Source organism: Leopardus geoffroyi, chromosome B1, assembly GCF_018350155.1.
Source record: "Leopardus geoffroyi isolate Oge1 chromosome B1, O.geoffroyi_Oge1_pat1.0, whole genome shotgun sequence".
In the NCBI taxonomy this organism is placed as follows: domain Eukaryota; kingdom Metazoa; phylum Chordata; class Mammalia; order Carnivora; family Felidae; genus Leopardus; species Leopardus geoffroyi.
The window spans coordinates 101,968,143-101,995,916 of NC_059327.1; the positions used below are offsets into that span (position 1 = coordinate 101,968,143).

Here is a 27,774-nt window from a genome sequence, read left to right on the forward strand (position 1 = left end):
ACTTTTTACCTAGAAAATGAATGTGTAGGAGATCTCACATTGGTGGGAGCTGCAAAACTAAACCATATTTCCTTGATGGTCAACTTCATGCTACATGAATCTGGAGGTGGAGGCATCAGAGGTAGATCTTTTTTCAAATCATCAGATTCAACTCCTTCATCCTACATAAATTCAAAAACCAAAAACTTAGCTCCTTAAAATCACTAGTGCAAAGGTTAATGTTTTAAGCACAAAATCTTCCCAACAAAGCAAGTTCTACAGATAACACCTTTATATAAAACAGGTAACATAAACCCTGCTCAGCCTGATTCTGAGAAATATCTAGAGACCCTTGAAGCTCCAAGGAGCATAGTCTGAGAAGCCACTGCACTGTAACAAACCATAAATCAAGAGATCTTAGAACTGAAGGGTTTCTCATGATCACTTCATTCAATCACATTTGTTTAGAGATGTTTAACTGTTATTTTTTCCACGTGAAGAAAGTGAGAGAAAGAGGTTTGGTGATTTGCCAAAAGGTCATACAATATTAAGTAGGAGAATGAGTGATAGAATTAAGGTCTTCTGCTTCCCACCACAACCTATTTTCCATTCCAGTTTAACAAAATACTTTTAACTTCCAAATAAAGTGCCATAAAAATAGTAGTGTAGTCCATGTTCAAATAAATAACACCCTACAATCAAAAATTCTGAGTTATCTTATATGCTAGCAGTCTGAATCAGTATGAAGAAATAGAGGAGTATTTTTTAAATGTATAATCACCACTCTTTAGAATGCAAGGAGGTAAGAATAATATTAAGGAAACAAAAAAGTCTACAGCCTGTAATGTCTACTTATAGCTCTCTGATTCACTTGTGATCAAGATGAATAAAAGACTGACATTTTCTTGTGGGATGATTAAGGAATCTAGAGTATCCACAAAATAGTTTGCATCCTAAGTGCTAAAAAAACAACTTGAGCCATAGGCAACAGTAATTTTAAAGTTACAAGGCACTAAATATAAGTCGACATTCCTTATCTGCAATTCTAAAATTACAATGTTCTGAAAAATCTAAATATTTCTGTGTAAATGTGGCAACAAAATTTGATCTGAACTGGTGATGGGCTATTTATCCCATTTGGCATTTTTATTAATGTTGTGCTACATAAGTATTTAAATACTTCAAGACACAGTGCTATCTCAGATTCCACTAGGCGTTTGTGTAACATATAAACCACACACAGTTATTACCTTTCTCTTAAAGGAAAAAAAGTCTGAATTCTCAAATACACCTGACCTGTGGGTTTCAGACAAGGCTGTGAGAAGAAAGTCTTCAGGAACTCAAACTTTAAAAAGGGAAGGGAGCTTGTAGGTAATAAGCAACTAATTATAATAATATGTGAAGCAAAGCAGTAATACACTTAGATTTAGGTTGACTGAATTTTGGGCACCTATGGTATGTGTAACTGATGACAGCTAAAGGCCAATGCATGTAATTCGGGAGCTCAGGTGAAGGGTTAGTGCTAAAAGCATAACTGATGGGCAAGAGTAGTGTCATCAAATTATGGAGCAGGACTAGGAAATGAAATAAATCAGGGAGTGGACAAATAGCAAAAAAAGCAAAGTAGCCAAAAAGAGAACGTGGGGTGAACACCCACATTTAAGGACAAAGAAGTGAATAAGGACATGGACCAGCAAAAGTCAGAGAAGCCAAAGTAAGCAATGTTACAAAATTTAGAAATACTCAGCAAGGAGAGTAGGATCAGAGAGATCAAGGAAGACACCTGAGTTTCTGTCAAGTATATTAGCAGGATAGAAGGACAAAGAGAGCACAGCTGGTTTTTCCCAGTTCTTTTGTCCAGTGAGAACCTATTGGATTTTTTAATTTCCTTAATTAAAGTGCTAATTCCCAACCACCATTCAAATACTTCCAAAGACCTCACAAGAAAACTGTGATTAAACTCTTGAACTATGCCTCAAATCAAAATAAATGTTTCAAATCTAAATTCCTAGAAACCTGGGGTTCAGAGCTTATTATGCCAATGGATACTGGATATCCATGACATTTCTTAAAAGGTGGTTTCTTTCCTCTTCAACTGGTCTAATTTTCAAATGATTAGAAGTATATGTATATATGTGTTTAAAAACAACATCTATCAAGTTCTTACTATGTGCCAGACACTGAGTTAAACCTTTCATATGTATTATCTCCTTTAATCTTAACAAATTAGAAGGTCAATATCATTATAATACTATACAGATGAAGAAACTTCGGAGATGAAATAACTTGCACCAATCACTGGTACAACTCTTCTATAATCTAGAATTTTGAATATTTTCATTATTGCTGTTATTCATTATGACATTCTACCATTATAAAAACAATAAATGAATTGCATATAAAATCCTTGAAACAACATAAAAACAATGACTACTCTTCTGATATTCTATTAATTTAATAATTCAACAAATATTAAGTGCCTAATATGAGCAAGGTATAAAGCAAAGCACTACAGCAGATACAAACAGATCTATGGTATGGTACCTACATTTCAGAACTTACACTCTAGTAGTAGTATATAATCACCAAAATACTTTGATTACTATTTAAGCAAAATCTAAAATATGGAAAGACAAGCAAATATACTCCAGAAATTAACTCTGAATTGGGTGTGCAGTTTTCTGTTATTTTTCAAAGCGCTATTACTATTAAAAATTCACCAACTTGTTCATCTGAAACAGAATTTCCATTTAAGTCTGAAGAAGGACTTATTCGATCACAAGGAAGATTATCATCAGAAACATCAGTATTATAGCCACTGCCAGTTGGAGAATCAGAAGAATTATTGGATGTCAGCACTCCACCTCTTTCTGTGACACTAGCTTTACCCATAATTCCAAATGTATTATATAAAACAGCACCAGATTGTCTTCCTCCTTTAAAAATGAAAGAATATATTTATTAAAAATGGTAGGTGTGTAAATGCTGTACTTTACAGTATCCATAAAGATAAAAACAAAAAATAAAAATTCATGAAGATATTCTTTCTCATCAAAACTTGTCCTTATCCATAAAAGTCACAAAAGATTAGATTATCAGATAAAGAATTGTAGGCATATAAAATTACTATCATACATGACTAAACCTAAAGTCTTATATACAACTCAGCCTTCCCTTTTTTTGTATATTATTCAGTAATATAAAAGAAAACAAATGTAACTGTAAGTCAGTGTGTCTCGCTGAATAAAGGATTTACTGTATTTTCATCCTGCAAATCTCCACTAATCAAAAATCCAGTTTCCAAAGACACAAACTTTCAAAAGCTGGGTGGCTTTATATTTTATTCAAAAATTTTTTCTGAACCACAGATTTTTCTGTTCAACCACTGATGCTTTGTATGTCTACATGCTCTGTTAGTTTTGAATCACACAACGAAGGGAAAGTTCCACTTATGCAATTGGGATGGAGCACCCACCCTGGTAAAAAGTCCCACATACCAAACTTTCTGCTTAAATATGCTGATTCAGGTTATTAAAAATCACAATCATTCAAAACATTTCAGCAACATGGGGCCAATTTGTCCCTCGTTTAAGCAGAATTTTTTAAGAATGCTTGCCTTTTATGGTTAAATTTTCAAGTCCACATTCAAACATTATCCAACCCCATTTTTCTTGGCTGGGACCTATGCGAGTCACATCTGGAACAGCTTGCTGATCAGTTTCATCCACAAAAGTAAACTCATCCAACTCTTCAAGAGTAAATAAAACTTTGGATTTCTCAAAAGGAATAGCAGTGATGGCACAGGTACCAATATCTATTATGAAAAGAGAACAAGACGACCATTTTTAAAGACAGAGAGGTTTGTATTTAAAAAAAAAAAAGAAACATTCGGCATATCTTAAAAAGATATCTTAATACTCTGTCAAAAAGAAAAATAAATGAACCAACCAACTTCTAAAATAATGCCTAATATCTTACTACTTAAAAAGTGCCAGAATCTCACTAAAGTAAAAGGGAGGAAAAGGGATTCCACAGTTAACAAATAATTGCTCAGAGGCAGAATGAATTCATTTCTGAAAGATTATAGGACACTCTAAAAATCTAAAGTTAAATAGCTCCTGAATAATTCAGTTTCATGGTAAACTATTTTTACATCATCAAGTTACAAAAAAAAAATTATTTTAATTATGTTCTCATGTTAAAAAAAAAATTTCTCATTGTGTCACAAAAAAAAATTATTTTAATTAATTACCCAGCTTTAGGAAAAACATTAGAAAATAGGAAAATTACAGCTTTTACTAAAAGATTACTTTATGGTAACACATTTTATATAATTACAATTCATAACAGACATTGCCATAATAATTCCACTGCTTACAATATGCAATATGGAAACTAACATCCTGCATGCCTGGCAAAGGCTTTTAGTTTACTTTGTTCATTTCTTTCTGTGATTACAGCTAAGAGAGAAAAGGAAAAAAAAAAAAAGGTTTAAAAAAAAACATGTAAATTTAGCACTCAGAGATAAACTTGTTTACATTTGAATTAAATTTCTTTCTAGCATTTTAGAGATTATTTTACAAACCAGCTTTGGTTCCCACATTTCAAGTAACAGCAAACCATGATAAATTCCTGAGGGCATTAAAAATTCTTCAAAGATACTATTTTAATTATTACATAACATCCCATCATACGAAAACACTGTATTTTGCACTTACGATTAGAAAGTCTTCCCTTGTCAGAGACTAAACGTTCACTTACATTTTTCTATGTTTTTCCATTATTTATTTTTTTCATATTTGCCTTTAATTCCATGAACTTATTCTGATGTATGATATAAGGTGAGAATTTCACTTAAATTTTACTGAAATTTTTGGATTAGGTAATTACTTGAATAAATCAAAGATCCAAAATGTGTGAAAGGGTATGCAATGAAAAGCTCCAATACCACACTCGGACATCCACCTCCCCTCCCTTTAGGTAACAAATGTCATTAGATTATTGAGAATCCTTTCACAGATATCTTATGCACATATAAAGACAACTACATTTTTTTTAACATTATGTTTTTTACATACGCTTTTTTACACTATGTTTTGTCTTTAATGACTTTTTTCTACATAGTGTGCCTTTTAAAATTCCATTTAATTACTTCCTACAGTCTCTACAACACCCAAGTGCAAACTGGTTACCAGTGCAAACTAAGCCTTTTTATATTTAAGCCACTATATTTTGTACCAGCTCTAGGACAATAGATCTCAGGCAGCCATGAAAAGTCTTTTTATTTGGAATCCTCAAAATGCTTTGCCCTCAAACACAAGGATGGTGAGATAAGCTTTGAGAAAGCCACAGCAGTTACACAGACCCAGGATATATACAAGAATCATGGAAACTTCAGAGCTCACAGAATACAATGAGCAAACTCAAGGTAATCATTTGTTCATTCAGGATTGGTCACCTGTCCTATACGTAGATTTGAACATAGCAATCATCTCAAGTAAGAGTGACAAATTCCATTTTTTTCTAGATTGAATCTCTGACAATCTGAGATCACTGAAGCCTTTAAAATGAGCTATGTAGGGGCGCCTGGGTGGCTCAGTCGGTTAAGCGTCTGACTTCAGCTCAGGTCATGATCTCGCGGTCCGTGAGTTCGAGCCCCACATCGGGCTCTGTGCTGACCGCTCAGAGCCTGGAGCCTGTTTCGGATTCTGTGTCTCCCTCTCTCGCTGACCCTCCCCCATTCATGCTCTGTCTCTCTCTGTCTCAAAAATAAATAAACGTTAAAAAAAATTAAAAAAAATAAAATGAGCTATGCACTAAATTACATCAAAAATATTAAAAGGGTATGTAACATCTCTAGTTTTTCACCTCAAGAGGGACTTTAAGAGACACAGCTATTGTTCTTATTGCTACTATATTTTATAGATTTGACTAACAGCTTTTGATATTGCAATTAATTCTTTTTGATATATAAGAATAATCTTTTACATTTACTTATTTACTTTTGAGAGAGAGACAGAGAGAAGTGAGCAGGGGAGGGGCAGAGAGAGAGGGAGATAGAGAATCCCAACAGGCTCTGCACTGTCAGCAAAGAGCCTGACGGGCTTAAACTCACAAACTGCGAGATCATGACCTGAGCCGAAATCAAGAATGGGACGCTTAACCAACTGAGCCACAAAGGTGCCCCTTGCAATTAATTCTTTTTAATGAAGTTGTGCCAACAGAATGATTAAAAAGTAAGAAAGATGATAAAGATCATACTCTCTGTTTTATAATGAGCCAGCAGATACTATGAAGAAAAAAGAGAGGAGACAGAAGCAGTTCCTAATTTGGGCCATACCACTTACTTTCCTACCACAGTTTACCTTCCACTGTCATAGAACACAAGTAACTAAACAATTAAATACCATGTGTTCAATATATGCAGAAATACCTTTCTCTTATAAAATACTCAAATTGTAGCAATATTTTTAAAAATCATGTTTCCTTTTGCAAATTCTTCTTACATTTATACATGTCAAAGAAAAATATCTGTTGTAGAGTCCTACCTGTTGTATCAAGACCCCTAAGTTGCCCATGAACTCGATGAATATTTAACTTGGCTGCAATTTCTTTGCCTTTTTCTGCTCCAGCATTTGATCTGAGAGATCCAGATGACTGAGGCTGCATCTTAGTGGCATGGACATACCTATCAAAATTTGATGTTCTACCAGGCTCTGCATTGTTTGAAGTCTCTTCAACCACACCTCTTTATGGAAAAAGAAAAAAAAAAAAAAAAGAAGTATGACAGTTAACATGTAAACAATATAGTTCAGTAAAAACATTTAATAAATGCTTTTTTTTAATTCCACTGTTTTAATTAAACCAATATTCATAACAAGTTTTTCAGTGTTTACTGAAAAATAGTATGTGTAAAAACAGTATGAACTTTTAAAAACCTACTTTGCATATCTATAAAGTGATATTTGAAATTCCAATACAAATTTTGAGTATTAGCACCAGTTTTCAGAAATATATTAAAATGATGATTGTTTCTTGCTTTTACATCCAACAAGAAAATTATGGCTCAAATTAATAAATCTTACCTGTTCATACGAACTTGTGTAGCAATTCTGTCAAAACACAATGCTACTAGAGAAACATGAGTTACGCTTTTATTAGGAGCTGTACTTGGAGATTCTTCCACAGAGGCTTGTAACAAACATAAGTTTACCTAACACAAAATGTCATAAATTTCAGAGTTAAAAACTTAAAAATTATCAGTTAAACATAAAATATACAAGAAACTGAAAAACTACTGTTAAGAATTATGTATGTATGTGTCTGATAGACTATCATAATCATAATTCAATTCTTATTGGATGGATGTGGAATATTTTAAAAATATTACCCCATATTCCGATTAAGTAAACTATATTAATTTTTCCATTAGATCATCAAAAAATAAAATATATATTTTTGATATAATCTATTCTACCACCATTCAGCTTAGTAAATACAAAGGATAAAACCCACCAAAATGTTTTCCTCTTTCTGGAAAAATTTTTAAATTGTTACCTTTGGTATGCTAACATTAGCCTGAAGACCTTTAATTGTTACATTATCTTGCTTCATCATAAGATTTGTCTGTGCTTGTCCTTGGTTAGTAGTTCCTATGGTAGTATGTTCAGTTTTTGTTCCTCTAACATCTTGTTTGGAAGATAGCTAGAGATTAAAGTAGAATTATTACTTCAGAGAACTTTCATAATTTCCACATCATCCACAATTGCAACTTGTTTATCCAATGTGCTCCTTTATGCCCATCTATATATGCCAGCTGCCATCCACTTTAGCACCCACACTCTTAAAGTCCAAACCTTAGAAAAGCTAGCAACACTACTAGCAGCTTCAGGGCTGAAGAGAAGTGATATAAAATAAAGTGAAAACACCCTACAGAGAAACACAAAAAAAATGGCAATAGGTATTATTTTAGAATCAGTAAAATGTATTAATTTAAGAACAGATTTGGTTTTTGATAAATGGCTCCTTACGGGCTGAGGATATTTTCAAATTTCTTTTGATGTACATTCATACCCTAACTACCTGTCACATGAAATGCCAATATGTTTTGAATAACTGGATCATTAAAAATAACCAACCTCACTTTATCTTGCCTCTAGTCTCTAGCCCAAATATGACCCAGATAAATTTGAAAGTCAAATGGAGAATCACCATAATATGACTGCTAAGAAACTGGCTCAGTGGCTAGAACTACAACATAAGTAGAATATCACACACCAGGAGATGATGACTTAATTCACTGAAGTGAACAAAAATAATCTTGGGGCACCTGGGTAGCTCAATCCATTAAGCGACCGACTCTTGATTTCAGCTCAGGTCATGATTTCATAGGCTTGTAAAATCAAGGCCCGTATTGGGCTCTGCACCGACAGTGCAGAAACTACTTGGGATTCTCTCTCTCCCTCTCCTTCCTTCTCCTGCTCATGCTCTCTCTTAAAATAAATAAAATTTACGGGCGCCTGGGTGGCTCAGTCGGTTAAGCGGCCGACTTAGGCTCAGGTCATGATCTCACAGTCCGTGAGTTCGAGCCCCGCATCGGGCTCTGTGCTGACAGCTCAGAGCCTGGAGCCTGTTTCAGATTCTGTGTCTCCCTCTCTCTGACCCTCCCCCGTTCATGCTCTGTCTCTCTCTGTCTCAAAAATAATAAATAATAAATAAATAAATAAAATAATAAATAAATAAATAAAATAATAAATAAATAATAATAATTTTTTAAATAAATAAATAAACTTTAAAGTATTTTTTAAAAAAAGATTCTCTCTTTCCCTCTGCCCCTCCCCCACTTGTGCATGTGTGCCCATGCATGCAGGCTTTCTCGCTCTCTAAAAAAATAAAATAAAAATAATCTCAAAAATATTAAGACACAAGTTATCTAATCACAGAGAAAAGTCAATATGCAGCTTTGCATTCTTAGAAAATCAATGTACCAGCCTGACAAGTGTTTGCTCATTCACTTAGGACCAAAGTTCTTTAGGAAAGGCTTAGAATTAAGTTACTTCTGATATAAAAGAAAAAATAAAGCTAAACACTTTAATAAATATTTAATTGCTATTTATTCACAGTACAGTTATATATCGTATCTCTTAAGGAGCCAATAACATACAAAGACTATTCAGAAATGTCTATGGATTTGGAGTGCCTGGGTGGCTCAGTTGGTTGAGCTTCCAACTCTTGATTGCAGCTCGGGTCATGATCTCACAGTTCATAAGATTAGGCCCCGTGGCAGGCTCTGAACTGAAAGTACAGAACCTGCTTGAGATTTTCTCTCTCCCTCTCTGTCTGGGCCCCTCCCTCATGCTCTCTCTCTCAAAATAAATAAATGAACATTTAAAAAAAAATGTCTATGTATTCCAATTTAAAGGGCTAATAAAATTTTAATACATGTTTTTTTTTTCAAGTTTAAATATCACGTACACATGAAGAGTATTCAATTGGCTACACTCACTGAATAAAAATGTTCTTACATTTTCTGAGAAGGTAGTCTTGCTATTTTGGACAGCTTCCCTGAGGACTTTGGCATGGAGATCATCTACAATTGCAGCTGGATGGCGGGTACTAGCACAATGAACCATCGCTTCAATATATCTGAGGGAAAAAAAAACAGTAAATGAAAAACTTAAATATCACTTAATACTACAGTCTAGTTTATCTAAATAGGCCCATTATGTTCCACTCTAGATTTTATTCGTGTTAGTTTTGTCTCCTTTGCTGGGCTATAAGCTCCTTGCAGGACACTGAAATCTATTATTTCCCCTTATTCCTTTCATTAAGTAGATACTAGTAAGAATATCAAACATACTAATTAGTTCCTGGGTGTTACATTTTATGCTCATCATCCCAAAGTAAAAAAGAGAAAATATAATGCAATAAAATAATTACAATATTGCAATATAATTATTTATGCTGAAAAAGTAACAAATGATAAACCTTTTTAAACATATTTTCATCTTTGTTCAATCAAAATAGCCATCATCAACAATCTTCTTTATTAACACATACACTAATCATATCACATACACTTATAATTTTATGAAATAGTTATATTTGTAAACAAAAGTAATACCTGTCCAAAGCTTCAGCCACCAGGGGAGTCAGAACAATATCAACAGTCCCTTTTACTTCAACTATGGCTGTGGTCCTGGTCTGAGAGACTGGTTGATCCAGGGTCCACTCTTCTGTTAACGTTTCATCATCTGTGTTATCAACAGTTTTCTTTTCCAGAGGAGTATATGGTGTACTATACAATTTAACAAGCAAAATACAGATTTAAAAGATCATGAGAAAGAATAGAACTTAAAGTTTCCTTAAGATGAATGACCACTCAAATGTACGTTTATTTCAACTAAAATTTTCATGGAACTGAACTAGATATTTTATGCCCCAAATGCTTTTCAGAGACAGGACAGGTGAGGTACAAAAATGAAAACTGATCAAAGATGGTTAATACATCAAGTAAGAAAAAAAAATGTTGATATAGTTATTTGATGGGGCTTTCCCAAAATATGAAAACTACAATACTGAATTCTTGTTAGTTCCCAATTTTGATATGCCAAGTTATGGTATGTCAAACATAGTATGTCTAACAGAAATGCTACAGGCTGCTTATAAATGTTGGCAAAGCCATGACAGACAACAGAGTTGCATTATTTGTGGTAATTAATTCACAAATAAAATTTTTTAAAAAAAGTTCCAGAATTAATCTTCTTTTTCTTTCATTTTCCCAAGGCTTTGGACAATTCCTGACACATGATGGCCAATGAAATATTATTTGTAAGAATGAATAAATCAGCTGGAAAAACAAATAATAAAATAAGATGCAAGGCCAATTATTTATTACTTACAAGAAATGCAACTGAAGTATAAATACTATAGACATGTGGAAGGTAAAAATAATAAGAATAATGGAAAAAGATACTCCATGAATATATTTGTATCACGGAAGCATAAGAAAGCTGAGGTGGCTGGATTAATATCAAAGTGGACTTAAAAAAAAGAATTACTACATGAGCCAAAGAGGATATTCTGTAATGATAAAACAATGTGAGCAGACAGAACAATGTGTAAAATCTACTAAGAGTTTCAAAAAAGTTAGAGAGGGAGAGAGCCAAACCATAAAAGACTCTTAAAAACTGAGAATAAACTGAGGGTTGATGGGGCGTGGGAGGGAGGGGAGAGTGGGTGATGGGTATTGAGGAGAGCACCTGTTGGGATGAGCGCTGGGTGTTGTATGGAAACCAATTTGACAATAAATTTAATATTAAAAAAATAAAAGTAAATAAAAAAATAAAAATAAAATCAGAAACATCAAAAAAAAACATTTAAAAAACTGACAGAATTGAAGGAAGAAATAGATAAATTGACAACTTTAGTTAAGATTATACTACTTTCCCAGCAACTGATAGAAATGGTGAACAACAAACCAGTAAGCTTAGAGAAGATCAGACAACACCATCCACCAACTCTGCCATGTGCACAATATGACTCCATCCAACAACTGCAGAAAACACTTTCTTTTCCACTGCTTGTGGAACACTCACCAACACAGAATACTAGCTAGGGTACAAAACAAGTCTCAACAAATATAAAGACCAAAATAATAAGGAATATATTATGTGATTACAAAGGAAATTAGAAATTAAAAGCAAAATGCTATCTTTAAAATTCTCAAATATGTGGAAATCAAGCACTGCATTTCTGAACAAGCCAATGGGTCAAAGAATTAAATTATGAAGGAAAATTTTTAAATAAATAAATAAAAGATAAAGTTTACAGTCAAGTAAGTAAAGAATGGTTATTCCTCAGAATAAACTCCACATATCATTAAATTACATACTTTAAACTTCAAAAGTATGTAATTTCTACTTACTTCGAAGTTGTTCCTGAAAGTTGCATCCCTCTGTCTAGTAAAGAATTAGCGGTGAGCCCCTGTTTGATAACCTAAAATAATATAAAACATTATAGTCTAGAATTTTAATATTAATTGTTCTCTAATTTTATGCTATCAACTAGTATTTGTCAATATCCAGATTACCTTGTTAATATGCTTTTCATATGTACAATAAAATATTTAACAAATTGAGAAAGTCAAAAAATATGGAATTGTCACTTTCATTTTCTGATTATTCAGACAAATGAGAGGGCAGGGCTGTGAGGATTCAATAATGATAGTAAAAGACTACATAACTAAAGCTTAAAAATAAGTGCTTCAAATGTCTTTACTCCAAAGTTCCTTTTCTGAGCTTTTCTTAAACTAATTTTAGAACCTTCTCCTAACACAATCAACTTTTAAGTGAGAAAGAATCCCAGAGAAACATTAAGTTATACGAAAAACTAGATTGTAAATAACAGATAACAATTAAAATTAATAATGCACTTGGTTATTCAAACCAAACTGAACTCTTTTAAATGCTAGCCAGTTATTCAGATTTAATAGAGAAAAATGACTTTCTTATTGCCTATATTCTATTTTGAAATTATCTAAAGATATGAATTACTTCCTTGACTTTACTCCAGAGAGTAGTTTGCCTAACCAAACTAGAAAGATTTATGCAATTACTAAAATAATTCTAACCTCTCAGTTACTCTTCTGTATTGGAAGTACCATATGTTTTTTATACTGGAAAATTCATATACCAACATATTTTCACATGGAATAAAGAAAACATTTTGAAATCTTAACATGGGTCATTCATCTTGGGCAAGAAATGGCACAACCTTAACACCAAAACCTTGGGGGCGCCTGGGTGGCGCAGTCGGTTAAGCGTCCGACTTCAGCCAGGTCACGATCTCGCGTTCCGTGAGTTCGAGCCCCGCGTCGGGCTCTGGGCTGATGGCTCAGAGCCTGGAACCTGTTTCTGATTCTGTGTCTCCCTCTCTCTCTGCCCCTCCCCCGTTCATGCTCTGTCTCTCTCTGTCCCAAAAATAAATAAACGTTGAAAAAAAAAATTAAAAAAATAAATAAATAAAACCAAAACTTTGTAATGGTCACTAATGCTTCTTCTTCCTTCAACAAATATTGCTCAAATGCATACATGTATTCCAACTCCATTTATCACATTTCCAGCATTACTTAAGTCCAGCCCTGTCACCTCTTGCACCGATTGCTGCAACAGCTTCCTAAGTGATTACCCCACTTGTTCTCCTGCTTAATGTCAATTCAATTCTACTTAGTAAAGTACGTAAAATCACATTTCCTTAAAGTTCTCACAAGTTTCCTAATAAAATTTTAACTACTGAAACTGTGGTTTTTAAGTCCTTAATGATCTGTCTTTTGTTTAGGTCTCTAGCCTCAAAATGAGCAATCTCCCTGCTAACTAACTGTTCAGTGTGCACTGACTTCTTTCCCACGTTAGAATTTTAGCAAGGCTCATGCCTGTGCTAGGTCTTCCCATCATCAATTTCTTCTCATAGTTTAAGTTTCAGTGCAAATATTATCTCCTCCAGTAATCTTTAATGTGAATGCAATATAGGTAGCCCCATCCCCCATTATTCTCTTTTTGATTATCTTCATAAGACTCTTCTCAATTTGTAATCATATACCTATCTGTTTTTCTGTTAACTGTCTGGGTCCCACACCTCAACTATAAGTCCTGTGTCTGTTTTCCTCATCACTGTACATCAAAAGCCTGGCACACAGTAGTATATAATATCTGAATTAAGAATGAATAAATTAACATTTAGACACTTTAAATAAGTGTGTATGTTTATGTAAGTAAACACCACATAAAATTCCTAAACACTGTTAATCAGTTTCATAAGATTTTACATGCATAATTTTGGTCTTTAAAATCATTTTTAAAAAATCTCTTATAAATGTATAATTTTATAAAAGTTTTCATATTGGCTATTATCACTAAATTTATTTTGATGCATTTTTAGTGTTCCTTTAAAAAGCTATTTACAGAATACATTACAGAAATGGACAATAACCAATTCCTGCTAAATTAGAAGGTCTCAAATGTCAAGCACATGGAATTGGATTTGCATAGAAGCAACTAGAGTTTTTTTTTTTTTTTTTTTAGAAGCAGTTACAGATTGAGTAGAAAGAACATCAGCTATTAAAAACAATTACAAAATTTTATTTTCAAGACATGTGAAAATTTGAATCACAGAGACTTGATCTTAATCTTAGAGCATAATGTGTATAGAGACCATATATTAATTAACACTGTGACAATCAAGTCTGAAACTGTTCCTTAATTTGATATGCTTAAATTTATAATACTCATCGATAACCCTAAGATTTATTGTTACACATGAAGACATGATTTCAGAAATTCTACCTTTCCGAGAGGTAGTTAAAATGACTGAGAGAATAATTTTGGAAACATCTTAAAAACTGATTTATCTAACTAAATGTATCAGTGGAAACTAATGGCTTGGTTTATACCTTAAAAGTTGGAACAGAAAGCTGTTCAAACGATGATGAACTTTCTTCACTGGTTGGAGTGTCCAGATCGAGGGGACGATGCAATGAGGATTTTGAGGTTCTTTTGTTAGTAGGGTGCTTCACTGACCAATTAATTACCTGAAACTGAGTAAGGTAAGTCTGATAACAATTCATCACAGGTTGTTGAGAAGTAATCTGTTCACTCTCTACTGTTTTCTCAACTTCTACAACATACGGATGTTCTATAACATCGTCTTCTCCACCTAACGCAGAAACAAATGAAGCCTGGGAAGGATGAGTTTTGAACGGCAGAGTTCGGGGATCCTGAATGCTTTCTCCATGGCCAGTAAGTGGCCCTTCCACACTGTGATATATGGAACCCCTACTGTAGTCAATCTGCTGTGTTTGCTTTTTCTTCTTTTTTCTACCTGGATAAGTTCCCGGGCCTTCATCACTGCTAATGGGCTCAAATTCTTCAGCTGCAGAAAAGTAGGCTTCACTATCAGCCATTGACATACTGGAATCCATTGATCGATATTGATGAAATGAATTGGAGTCTGCTGATGGTGTGTATGGAAATGAACCAAAACTCCTTCTCTGCTTTGGTGAGTCTAGCACGTTCTCATCACTTCGGGAGACATCACTACTAAACTGGACTCCAACTGTAACAGGCTGCTTGTCCCCATAAAAAGCAGCAGTAAGGCTCTTGGTACTTCCAAGTCGAGTGGAACATACAGAGGCTTGTCGTTTCAAGGGAGATCTCAGAGGAGACTGACCTACTGACTTTTCCTGAGTATTAGGAGACACGGGGCTATTTCCTGATATCTCTGTAGGAATACTAAAGCAGAAAGCAAAGCTATTACCATTTACTATACATCATATAAGTACAAAGAGAAGCACTTAGAAAACTCTTTTAGTAATTTTAATCATTTCTTTTATGAATAAAGGAAAATCTAAAATTTTACAATAAAATATACAAAGTAGCAAAACAGCACAATACGGTTCATACCCCATGTGGTTCTGAAAAAATTGAGGCAGCTTACAGCAAAATACAAACTTGAAGAAACCCAAAGTATAATCTTCAATCCATATTTTTTGGACACTAATGCATTTATAACTTTTTTTTACATCCTTTAAAAGTCTGTCCAACAAAATATACCAAAGCCTTTAATTAAATGAGAGGCATTGAAGGAAAGGAAGAAGTTACAGATAACCCCAATATCACCAACTTCAGCAACTGATGCTAGTGCCATTTACTGAGGCAGAGCAAGTTGAGCATGAGAGGTACTAGTTCATTTTTTATAGGTTGAGTCTGAGGTCTCCATGAAACATCCAAGTAAAAATATATAAAAAAAAGTAGCTGGGCCTATAGAAACAAAAGTTTTGGCTGGAGTTTCAGATTTAAAAGGTCTTAATTAAAGCCAAACCATTATTGACACCACCTAGGGAAACAGTACAGAGTTAGTAGAGATAAAGGTACAGAACAGAGTCCTGAGGGATAACATCCAACCAATGGCAGGTTGTAAGAGGAAGAGAAAGAACAGATGAAGGGTGAAAAATGGAGGACATGGAAATAGGGAATAAGAAGGAATAGCCAAGGAGAGTGGAGGAAAATCTGAAATGTTCGTATCTGTGAGATGACAAGAAATATTTATTTTCATTATACTTTTCTGTATTTTCCTATTTCTACAGTGAATATGTATTAATTTTGTAACCAGACAACAGCAAACTAACATTTAAAAATATGTTCAGGAGGAGAAAATTTTCTATAGTAGATGAGTTGAGAGGAAAAAAGATTTTCTTGCCAAAATTTTTGGTAGTAATTATCTTATTAGGATCAGGTTTCTAAATCTAATTGAATACTGACTGACCTTACTTGGCCATCATCTCTTTTCGCACTATGCAAGAATTCTTTTTGAACCAAATGGTCATCAGCAACAGAAGAGGGACTTTCTTTTTCTCCAGCCAATAAAGGCTGTGCAGCACTAGAACTACTATTTTCTTCTGAGGAAGAAGATGAGCTATGAGATCGTAACGGTACTTGAAGACTAAGGTGCTGAGTTTTTCTTTCTACTTCTATTCCCACTGATTTGTTTTCCCATTCTTTCCTCTTCATGCCATTCACATTACCTGAACAAACAAAAAAGTAGGTTATATGAACATAATTTCAAAAGCAATTTGTGAAAAATGTGAACACTTAATCCAATTTCTTATTTTTTATAAACATAATCATTTTTTACAGCAAAAGTATTCAGTTTCACATAACAATATGCTAAACACTATAGAAAGATATCTACATTAGGTATGGATCCAGAGTCCATAGTCACTGAAATTTTTCTTCCTCTTTTTTTTTAACCTTTATTTGAAAATTTTCAAACTTACAGAAAACTTTAAAGAATAACACAAAGCCGCCATAAATTTTTTACTTGGAATTACCTATTTTAAACATTTTGCCCCATTTTCTCTATTATGTATTATATATACATAGTGCTTTTTGAACTGAAAGTCATTTGCAGGCCACATTGTGGCCTTTTACCCTAAATAGTTAAATGTTTATTTCCTAAGAATAATAAATAACCACTGTATAATTGTCAATTTGATAAATTTAGTATTTATACAATACTGTTATCTAATCTGCGATGTGCTTCCCATTTTTTTCAATTGACCCAATAATGTCCTTTAAAGCACCTCTGCCCCTTCAATCTAAGATCATATATTACTGCATTCAGTTGTCATGTATTCTTTAATGTGGAACACTTCCTCAGCCTTTTATAAGAGCCCTGTGATGTGTTATGTAAATGGAGGAGAAGGAGAATGAAAAGAGAGTTCTACAGCTGCTTAGATCCAAAAAATAAGTCTGGCCCAGTTTCTATTCTCCTCCAACCATCCCTGTGTTATCCAAGAAAGAGGAATCTGCTAGTAGGAGAAAACTTCTCTCCAAGAAGAATGCAGTCCTAGATGGAATTTAAGGGGTAAGAAGACTTAAGAATTTACAATGTAAGTAATATTATTTGCTTCTCTTACCACAAATGGAAAAATCAAAGCAGTAGAAGTCAAAACGGAGTTTCATTCACTTGTAAGTGGTAGGAAACTAGTGTTCACTGACCTTCCAAGGAAATCCTGAGTTCTACCATGTGCCCTCCTTGATTCTATCCTAACACTGCACATCTATACTTGGCTCCTGGAAACCACAACAATCAGAAAGTCACATACTTACATAGTGTTTAAATCTATAGCAAATTTATAGCAATTTGTGAATTATAGGTCACTCCTGAATCAACAGGAGATACAGAAAATCCTTATTATTATACATTATAAGAGTTATAATGAGCTTTGCTTTGTTCAGTTGGAGAATTTGTTCTCTTCCCTCTTTTCCACTGTGTGTAAATTCCCTGTAGATTTTCTGCCTTCCATTTGTGATGGTTAAATTTTCATCCAGATTAGAAAATCAAGCAGTGTTGAAATTAGTGCCAGCTGTAGTACAGCAGAAATAACACTGAAGTGGCTTTGATGGCCCTGATTCTAGTTTCTGCTTAGCCATCTACTTGGCTATATGATTTCATGCAACTCAGTCTCAGTGATGAGCCTCACTTTCCTTACTGTAAACAAGGAAAATATAGAACTCACATGGTAGCTTGAAGATTAAATGAGAAAATGCCTGTGAAAACTTTTAAAAACAAACATTATTCAAATGTAAGAAAGTAATAAGAAAAATGATATATTTTATTTAGCATCTTTCCTATCTTTTAAATGTCAAGAAGTTTTAATGTTTACAGATTTTCTACAATAATGTACTGTTACTGGGGCGCCTAGGTGGCTCAGTGGGCTAAGCGTCTCACTTCAGCTCAGGTCTTGATCTCATGGTTTGTGAGTTTGAGCCCCACGTCAGGCTCTGTGCCGACAGCTCAGAGCCTGGGTCCTTCTCCGGATTCTATGTCTCCCTCTCTCTCTGCCCCTCCTAGTTTGTGCTCTGTGTGTCTCTCAAAAATAAATAAACATTTAAAAAATAATAATAATAATGTACTGTTATTCTAGCCAAAACTACAGAAGTCAACTTTAAATAAGATGTACATACTTATGTATTAATATTTAGTGAAATATCATTAAAACGAGAGTTGGGCGCCTGGGTGGCGCAGTCGGATAAGCGTCCGACTTCAGCCAGGTCACGATCTCGCGGTCCGTGAGTTCGAGCCCCGCATCAGGCTCTGGGCTGATGGCTCAGAGCCTGGAGCCTGTTTCCGATTCTGTGTCTCCCTCTCTCTCTGCCCCTCCCCCGTTCATGCTCTGTCTCTCTCTGTCCCAAAAATAAATAAATGTTGAAAAAAAACAACAAAACAAAACAAAACGAGAGTTTGACGTATGTAGCTCAGCTCTTTCCTCTAAGAGCTCCTTATACATGGGAAATCAATACACTTTCTTCCCTCCCTTTTTGTCTACAGACAAAAGGCAGTGCTGTCAATGCTTCTGAGCAGATCGAGAGGAAAAGGCTAATATTAGTAAAATACTAAGACTTCTCTAAATTTCACTTCTTGACAGCATGGCAACTTAAGCAGTAAACACTGCACTTAATTGTAGGAACACACAATTTAAAAAAATCCAAAGGAAAATCCATTTGTGAAGTCTTTAGAGAAAAGATACTAGATAAATCTAAGTCTAATATACTTAAAACCACCATTTACTGCTCATACCAACCTTGTATATTTACAAAGTTATCCTACTGGATCTAAGGAAAGGTCACATTTCTCTTCTTGATATGTTCAATTTTTAGTGATAAGAGTATATTGCAAAAGTAGTTGGTAACATGAAGCCCAATAGTATAAACACTACTCTTGACAAGTTTTCCTATAAAAGTAACCTTGATAAAACAACTGTTACCTTGGAACACAGCTATTCTTAAGTGCACCTCTGGAAGCTGACTTCTAGGAAATGATATGTAATACTCAGAATACAGTTGGCTAGGAAGATCACCAATACCAACAATGGGAGATCCAAAGAGTAGGCCTACTTTTGCCTTGTATAACTATAAAAACTCATTAGTCTTATCTGGCTTTAGTTAAATCATCTGCAAAACAAAGGCAGATTATAATGAATTCTACCTATGAGACTGCTCAAAAAATTGAGTTGAACAAAGTAACACAGCTCTCTCAGAATGATGTAAAGATAAAGATAATAAAAGATTAGCACAAGTGACAACACATTACCATCTACAATTTTGGGAATTTCTTTAGTAATAATCCATTCTCCAGGCTGTAGCAGAGACTGTCCATAATACATATCAGACTCTGCACTTGTGCTTGAAAACGCAGAACTACTGGAAGGTGTCAACTCTTCAAGTCTGAAGAAATCTAGGCCAGTTACTGTGCCACCAAAGAATCTGCAGCCACCAAGACAACCACATTTGTTCTTACACCTCTTATTCTTCAGGGTATCGTCTGGCCACAAAAACCACAACCTAAACAGAACCCAAAACAGAAACAAACAAAAACAACAACATAACAAAAACTGATTAAGAAATAAAAAACTTTTTGGCAAATAATTAAAAATAAGTTAATTGTTAATATTTTTTTTTTAATTTTTTTTTTCAACGTTTATTTATTTTTGGGACAGAGAGAGACAAAGCATGAACGGGGGAGGGGCAGAGAGAGAGGGAGACACAGAATCGGAAACAGGCTCCAGGCTCTGAGCCATCAGCCCAGAGCCTGACGCGGGGCTCGAACTCACGGACCGTGAGATCGTGACCTGGCTGAAGTCGGACGCTTAACCGACTGCGCCACCCAGGCGCCCCAATTAATATTTTTAAAAGACAAGGTAAACACAAACATAAAAGTTTATTTTTATTGTGGAATGTCTTTTTAACCATTTTGTCTTTCTTAAAAAAAAAAAAAAAAAAAACAGTCTGGGAGGCACCTTGGTAGCACAGTCAGTTAAGCATCTCACTTAATTTCAGCTAGGTCATGATCTCACAGTTCTTGAGATTGAGTCCCAATACCTGCTTCATATTCTCTCTCCTCTCTCTGCCCCTCCCCCCTCTGCTTTCTCTCTAAATAAACAAATAAACATTTAAAACAAAAACCCAATATCACCATGGTGAGATGAAAGTAAGCAGGAACAGGAAAAGAGATGTAGCATATGCTACAAACATATATATATATGCTAAGTGTATATATATATATATATATATATATATATATATGTTAAAAAAAAGCAAATATTAAAGATCAGACATTTAAATCCAATTTTAAAGTAGCAGTTTTAAATATTTTTATTTAAATTTTATTCAAGAATATTTAAATATTCTCAAAAGGACTAAAAATTTTAAACATTAATGTAAAAAATGGACAAAACCATGGGTACAGATTATACTTAATAATTTATCACCGTTAGCACTTCACAGCCTATTTCACATGGTAAATACACCAAAATACTATAAATGTGGGACAAGTGGGAAATTATTTCTCAATAAGGTCAAAATGATGTATAAGGCCAAAATGATGCATTCTATCTTTTAGAGAAAAAAACTGTAATAATTTTGTAATAAGGACTTCAAATGAAGTATTAAGAATTAAGACAATGGGAGAAAATGTATGTAAAAGTCTTCAGGCTCTGTGAGTGGTCCATACATAAGCCTGACAGTATATTAACTATCCTCTTTCTTAAAAAAATATAATACAAATATAGGAGATATATCTTTATTCCTCTTTTTTAAACTTTAAATGATAAAACCATCTCATATTAAGTCTGTTTTGCTAAACATATTTACACGCATTATCTCACTGTCTCCTCAGGGCCCTCAAGGGAAGACAGAATAGGTATTATCATTTTCATTTTACATTCACTCATTTACATTTCTTGAACATATCTATATGTGCCTAGTATTGTGCTAGGTGAAAATGACAGTCTTATCCATGTGAAGTTTAGAGTACAGAGGCACAGACAAGCCATAAACAAAAATATCTAATCATAAATTATACTGAGTGCTATGAGGTAATAAAAAAAAAAAAACAGGGTATTGTGATAAGGAAAAAGAAGGAATCTTTCAAAAGTAATATTTGAGATGTGAAATATGAGATGAAATATATCAAGTTAGAAGTGGAACATCAGTCTAGAGAAGACAGAAGGAAAAATACATGAGAAAGCCTTAGGATTAGTGAAAATTTGAGGTATTACTGCAATTAAATGTTATCAAATGCAAATCACTTCTCCATTATAAAGTATTAAGATTCAGTCACTAAGCAAACTATTTTAAGCACTATCAAAATAAAAGATCTTACATATTCCACACACAGTTTTTACCTCATTTGTGTAGCAAAAAGCTTAGCAAAATGCATGGATTTGCAGTCATCTAGACATGGGTTCTAATTCCAGTGGTGCCACTTAATAACTCTAGGATTTTGGACATGTTAGTTAACAATTTCTGAGCCTCAGTTTCCTCAACTGTAAAATTATGGTCTGATATACCTAATAAGACTGTTTTGAAGATTAAATGGTATAACATATGTAAAGCTCCTGATATAAAACCTGGAATACAGAAGTTGCATATCAAATGTAAGCTCCCTTTCCTTACCTTTATTATAGTTCAGTGCACTAGTTCTTAAACTTTCGCTTGCATTTGAATCACCTAAAGGACTTATCACAATATGGGGAGCAGGGCACCACCCCCAGAGTTTCTGAATGAAGTCTGGTAAGGTCTTATTATATAAATTTCTAACAAGTTCCAAGGACACACTGGTGGTGGTGGTTTGGGAAGTATACTTTTCAAAAACACTGACCTAAAGAAACTAATGACCTTTGTGTCCAGCAACTTCTCCAATTATATGAAAAAATAATATATCTAGGCCCCAAAACTCCTGGGAATCAAATATACACAAAGGCAGCCAGCCAAAGCTGAAGATCAGTGAGTTACCTCTGATACCTACATGCTAGGAGAGGCAATTACCAATATGCCTAAACATGCCTACTGTTCTTGCTGGGTATGCCAAGAATGTGAAGCTCTGACCAGGCCACTTCTCAGGGATGTACTAGCAGTAAATGACCTTAAAAGATGAGGTAATGTCTCATCCTGAAATAGACAACGCTTGCTTCCACTTACTACAAAAGTGGTAAAGGGCCGCCTGGGTGAGCCAGTCAGTTAAGCGCTAGACTCTTGATTTCAGCTCAATACATGATCCCATGGTTGTGAGATCGAGCCTGCATCAGGCACAGAGCCTACTTGGGATTCTCTCTCTCCCTCTCTCTCTGCCCCTCCCCCACTCATACACACGCACGTGCGTGCATGCTCTCTCTCTCAAAATAAATAAATAAACGTAAATAAGTTTTTCTTATGCAATGTATGGGGCAATATGGCACACTGAGAAGTTATTTGTTGTTTATCATTTATCTGAAATTCAATTTTTAAAAAAAAAATTTTTTTTAACGTTTTTATTTATTTTTGGGACAGAGAGAGACAGAGCATGAACGGGGGAGGGTCAGAGAGAGAGGGAGACACAGAATCTGAAACAGGCTCCAGGCTCTGAGCTGTCAGCACAGAGCCCGACGCGGGGCTCAAACTCACAGACCATAAGATCATGACCTGAGCTGAAGTCGGACGCTTAACCAACTGAGCCACCCAGGCGCCCCTGAAATTCAAATTTAACTGGGCTTCCTGTATTTCATCTGGAAACCCTACTTTGAGGGCACAGAGAACTAATGCAAGCACACAGGACTCTGGCTAGTGCTTTTGCTGTAAGTAATAAAGTCCTTTGTCTCTGACCAGAGGTCTCGTGTTTTCTGCCAGCACCCATGAAAACTGTGGTAGGCTAACTTGTTAGCTTGCAAGTAGGATAAAAATCCCAGACTCTTCACAATTATTAACCAATCAGAGCACGGAAACCAATCTAAATGGTTGGATTTACTGGAACACCTGGAACCTGAATCACATGATGCCACCTCCTTAGCTTCATCAGCACCTTGTTCTACCATCTCAGCTAATTAGACACAAGCACTTTGTTCACATTAACTGGCTTCCTGAGAAATAATTATCAAAGAAATCAAAGTTTTTAAAGTTTTTAAAACAATATTCTCCACACATGAGCTTCCATGCTCACTTTTATAAAATGTCAGGATCTTAAAGTAACTTAAAAGATAAATGTAACCTCAAAAAAAAAAAAAAAAAAAAAGAAGGGGCGCCTGGGTGGCGCAGTCGGTTAAGCGTCCGACTTCAGCCAGGTCACGATCTCGCGGTCCGTGAGTTCGAGCCCCGCGTTGGGCTCTGGGCTGATGGCTCAGAGCCTGGAGCCTGTTTCCGATTCTGTGTCTCCCTCTCTCTCTGCCCCTCCCCCATTCATGCTCTGCTCTCTCTGTCCCAAAAATAAATAAACGTTGAAAAAAAAAAAATTAAAAAAAAAAAAAGATAAATGTAACCTCAATAAAAACCTCAAAAAAATTTTTTAACTAAAAAAAATAGTTCTTTGGGAAAATTAATAGATAAAAATACCTAAACATTTGTGATGAAATGGAAAAATAAATGTGTATTAGGTATGAATTTTTCTGTATTTGAGAAGATATTTGCAGAAAAATCCAGATAGAGTTAAAAAAAAAAAAGATGAGAAAAAAATAAGAAAATACAGGTGCCAAGGGATTACTAGCAAAAGAAATACTTCCTCAAATTAGCAAAAGAATTACAAAGGGGAAAACTGACATATTTTAATATACAAAAATTAAAATCTGTAAGATTAAAAAAATTAAAAATGAAACAAATTGCAAAATATTAGCAACAGGAACTATTAAAAGGATGGTAATCTATAAAGAGCTCTTAAAAATTTTTAAGAAATACAATATGCCAATAAATAAATAGACATAGAATAATAACGTGCAATTTACAAATGAGGAGATAAAAACAGCCAATAAATACATGAAAAAAAGTGTAAATCTCAGAAATAAAGAAATGCAAAATAAAACAAAGAGATACCACGTTTTAATTCTCATAAAACACTTAAAGGGCAGCAAAGATGCAGTGAGACAGAGATGCTCCTAAAAGCCACTGGGAATATAAACTGAAATAATCTTTCTGGGAAGTAATTTGGGAAGGCATGTCAAAAGGCACCGTCACATCTCTTTCTAAAGAAACTATTTAAAGGGAATTTAGGGGTGCCGGGGTGGCTCTTGATCTGGGTTCAGGTCATTATCTCACAGTTTGTGAGATGGAGCCCCACATCATCTTAGCGCAGCTGTCAGCCCAGAGTTGGGATTCTGTCTCCCTTTCTCTCTGCCCATCCCCTGTGCGCTCAGGCTGTCTCTCTCTAAAATAAACAAACATTAAAAAGATAGTTAAAAAAATAAAAGGAATTTAAAGACCATGTGAGAAAAGATTTTATGTGCAAAATGTTCCTCTATTATTTAAAATGATAAATTTAGAAACACTATCTACATATTTAATATAACAAGGGCAATGGCTAAATAAAGTACAATTTATCTTTCTAATTGTGTATTATCATTTATTTGAAAGGAACTTTATAAAATTTTCTATTATTTGGGCAGATGGTTAGGGTGTAAGTTTAATACAACATGCTGAATTTTAAAATATAAATACAAGATGATCTCAAGTGTAAGAAAGATACGCTAAAAATACGGGTAAGAAATATGACAAATTCAGTGTGATAAGGTTATGGAAATTATTTCCCTCTATTTCGGAATAGTTTCCCCTATTTTAAAAACAAGCTCGGGGTGCCTGGGTGGCTCAATTAGTTAAGCGTCTGACTTCAGCTCAGGTCACGATCACACAGTTCGTGGACTGCAGCCCCACATCGGGCTCTGTGCTGACAGCACCAAGCCTGCTTGGATTCTGTGTCTCTCTCTTTGTTCCTCCCCTGCTTGCTCTCTCTCTCTCTCTCAAAAATAAACATTTTTTTAAAATTTTTAATAAAATAAAAATAAAAATAAAATAAGCTCGTATTAACTTTATAATGGCAGAGATAGGGATGGAAAAAGTTAACCTGGTATTTATTTTTTATTTTTTTAATTTTATTTTTTTATTTTTTTAAATTTACATCCAAATTAGTTAGCATATAGTGCAACAATGATTTCAGGAGTAGATTCCTTAGTGCCCCTTACCCATTTAGCCCATCCCCCTTCCCACAATCCCTCCAGTAACCCTCGGTTTGTTCTCCACATTTGTGAGTCTCTTCTGTTTTGTCCCCCTCCCTGTTTTTATGTTATTTTTGTTTCCCTTATGTTCATCTGTTTTGTATCTTAAAGTCCTCATAGTAGTGAAGTCATATGATTTTTGTCTTTCTCTGACTAATTTCACTTAGCATAATACCCTCCAGTTCCATCCACCTAGTTGCAAATGGCAAGATTTCACTCTTTTTGATTGCCAAGTAATATTCCATTGTATATATATACCACATCATCTTTATCCATTCGTCCATCGATGGACATTTGGGCTCTTTCCATACTTTGGCTATTGTTGATAGTGCTGCTATAAACACGGGGGTGCATGTGTCCCTTCAAAACAGCACACCTGTATCCCTTGGATAAATACTTAGCAGTGCAATTGCTGGGTTGTAGGGTAGTTCTACTTTTAATTTTTGAGGAACCTCCATACTGTTTTCCAGAGTGGCTGCACCAGCTTGCATTCCCATGTCCTGGTATTTTAAATGGACATTAGTCAGTAAGAGGCTCTGGCAACTTTTTGAATGGCAGATAAAATTATTTCTTAACAACCATTCCTTAGGAATTAGGTCCCATATTTTTTTTTTAGTCTCCCCTTAAGTCATGAGGGCCCATAAAAGGAATTTTGTAGAGTACACAGTGATAGCAATGATGTTTTCTAGAAATGATGAATTGGAAGTGGATGGCTGTCATGGGAAAGAAAGGAGGATAGTGCTCTATAAAATGTTATTTGGGAACCAATAGTTTAAACTCATTTCACTGCTAATACACATAGTATGAGCTTAGAAATACATTAAAAAACAATGTTATTTCCAGCAACCACACAATTACCACAGATGAGATATATAATGTATTTACTTATCAAATTCTTATATATTCACTGAGGTGTACCCGGCACAATCATATTTTGTCTTTATATAAAACATTCTTATTCCATTCCTAACAGTAGAATTTGCTCTATAATTATAGGCTAATTTTCATCTGAGCTTGGGACTATTACATCCTTAAATTTAACTTACCTCTTAGTTCTGGCATCATGAGTTTCTAAGAAATGTCTTTGGGCCTCATGTTTAGAATGATGATCTGCAGCTAATGCAATATCAACAGTAATGAGTCCTAAATTGGCTGACCCAGCTTCAAGCCAATAGGCCCTCCGTAGCACTGCAGGCTGAAGTCCAACTCTGGAATTATTTAACTGTTCAATGTACTGTCTCACTTGAAAATCCTGAATTGCAGCACTTATTCCTTCCCCAACCGACTGATTGTGGAGATTACAGTTCGCAACTCGAATTGCACCCATCTAAATTGAATGAAGAGAATGAAATAAAACTGTGGTCTCCATATTCTTAATCAACTTAGAATAAACTATAGAATAGGGAATTATTTCAAACTGCATGAAAGAAGAAGAAAAAGAAGGGAAACAGAAAAGATACATGCAACAGAATGAAAATAGACATTCAATTAAAAACAAAAAAGAAGATAAAAGGAAAAGAACATAAGTCCAAAGGAAAACAAAAGAGAGAAGGAGGAAAGAAACGTTATAACGGTAGGAAGTAATAAAAATTACAGACTCTTAATAAGGCTTAATTTTAAGCAGTAACCCATAAAGCAGAGGTGGCAAATAGATGTTTGCAAGAGCCAGGCAGGATATAAATATATAATACCTAAAGGCACTTAAAATCAAATCTTTTAAAAACACTGCCAATTTAATCTCTGCCATAAAAGCAAGCTACACGTTTACATCTCTGCCATAAAGCAAGGTCATGATAATTCAGTTAGAGTGAAATAGTAGTGAAAGAAAGTATGCCTTAAGAAACACACCAGAAGAGAACACGGACAGGCAAAACACCGAGAGCTATCTCCTGGGATTCTGTAGTGTTTTGTGAGATGGCAAATTATAAATGTGTGTTCTATTTCAAGAAATGGAGGTATGGTTTGGTAAAAAGGAAAAAGAACTACACTAGCCAAGAAATAGACAAATGTGTACCTTTAGATTTGTAGCACAGCCATGCTCCACAATATAAATATCTGCTCCATCTACTGCTAAACGAGTCATAGTATATTTCAAATCATCTGAAGTTGGACAAGGCCCAGGAATACAGCTCAACTAAAATGGAAATGAAATGAGTATTAATTTTTCACCATTGATTCACCATTTAGATACTTATTAAATAAAATTCTGGCTACATGTGTATTTT

The 27,774-nt window shown here is 34.5% G+C and overlaps 1 protein-coding gene across 16 annotated transcripts in view; it reads right to left on the reverse strand.

Annotated features, from left to right (window-relative positions):
• KIAA1109 (KIAA1109 ortholog) overlaps window positions 1-27,774 on the reverse strand; it is a 211,040-nt gene that overhangs the window by 94,798 nt on the left and 88,468 nt on the right. For all 16 annotated transcript variants that reach the window (XM_045468446.1, XM_045468497.1, XM_045468429.1 and 13 more), the window contains 14 exons: window positions 27,564-27,683; window positions 26,596-26,876; window positions 19,630-19,880; window positions 16,300-16,558; window positions 14,429-15,266; window positions 11,906-11,976; window positions 10,103-10,276; window positions 9,504-9,624; window positions 7,537-7,683; window positions 7,065-7,192; window positions 6,528-6,727; window positions 3,596-3,793; window positions 2,704-2,915; window positions 10-161 (listed from right to left, as the gene is read on the reverse strand). In XM_045468446.1, coding sequence (XP_045324402.1) covers window positions 10-161; window positions 2,704-2,915; window positions 3,596-3,793; window positions 6,528-6,727; window positions 7,065-7,192; window positions 7,537-7,683; window positions 9,504-9,624; window positions 10,103-10,276; window positions 11,906-11,976; window positions 14,429-15,266; window positions 16,300-16,558; window positions 19,630-19,880; window positions 26,596-26,876; window positions 27,564-27,683 — 3,152 coding nt within the window. The remainder of the gene's footprint in view (window positions 1-9; window positions 162-2,703; window positions 2,916-3,595; window positions 3,794-6,527; window positions 6,728-7,064; window positions 7,193-7,536; window positions 7,684-9,503; window positions 9,625-10,102; window positions 10,277-11,905; window positions 11,977-14,428; window positions 15,267-16,299; window positions 16,559-19,629; window positions 19,881-26,595; window positions 26,877-27,563; window positions 27,684-27,774) is intronic.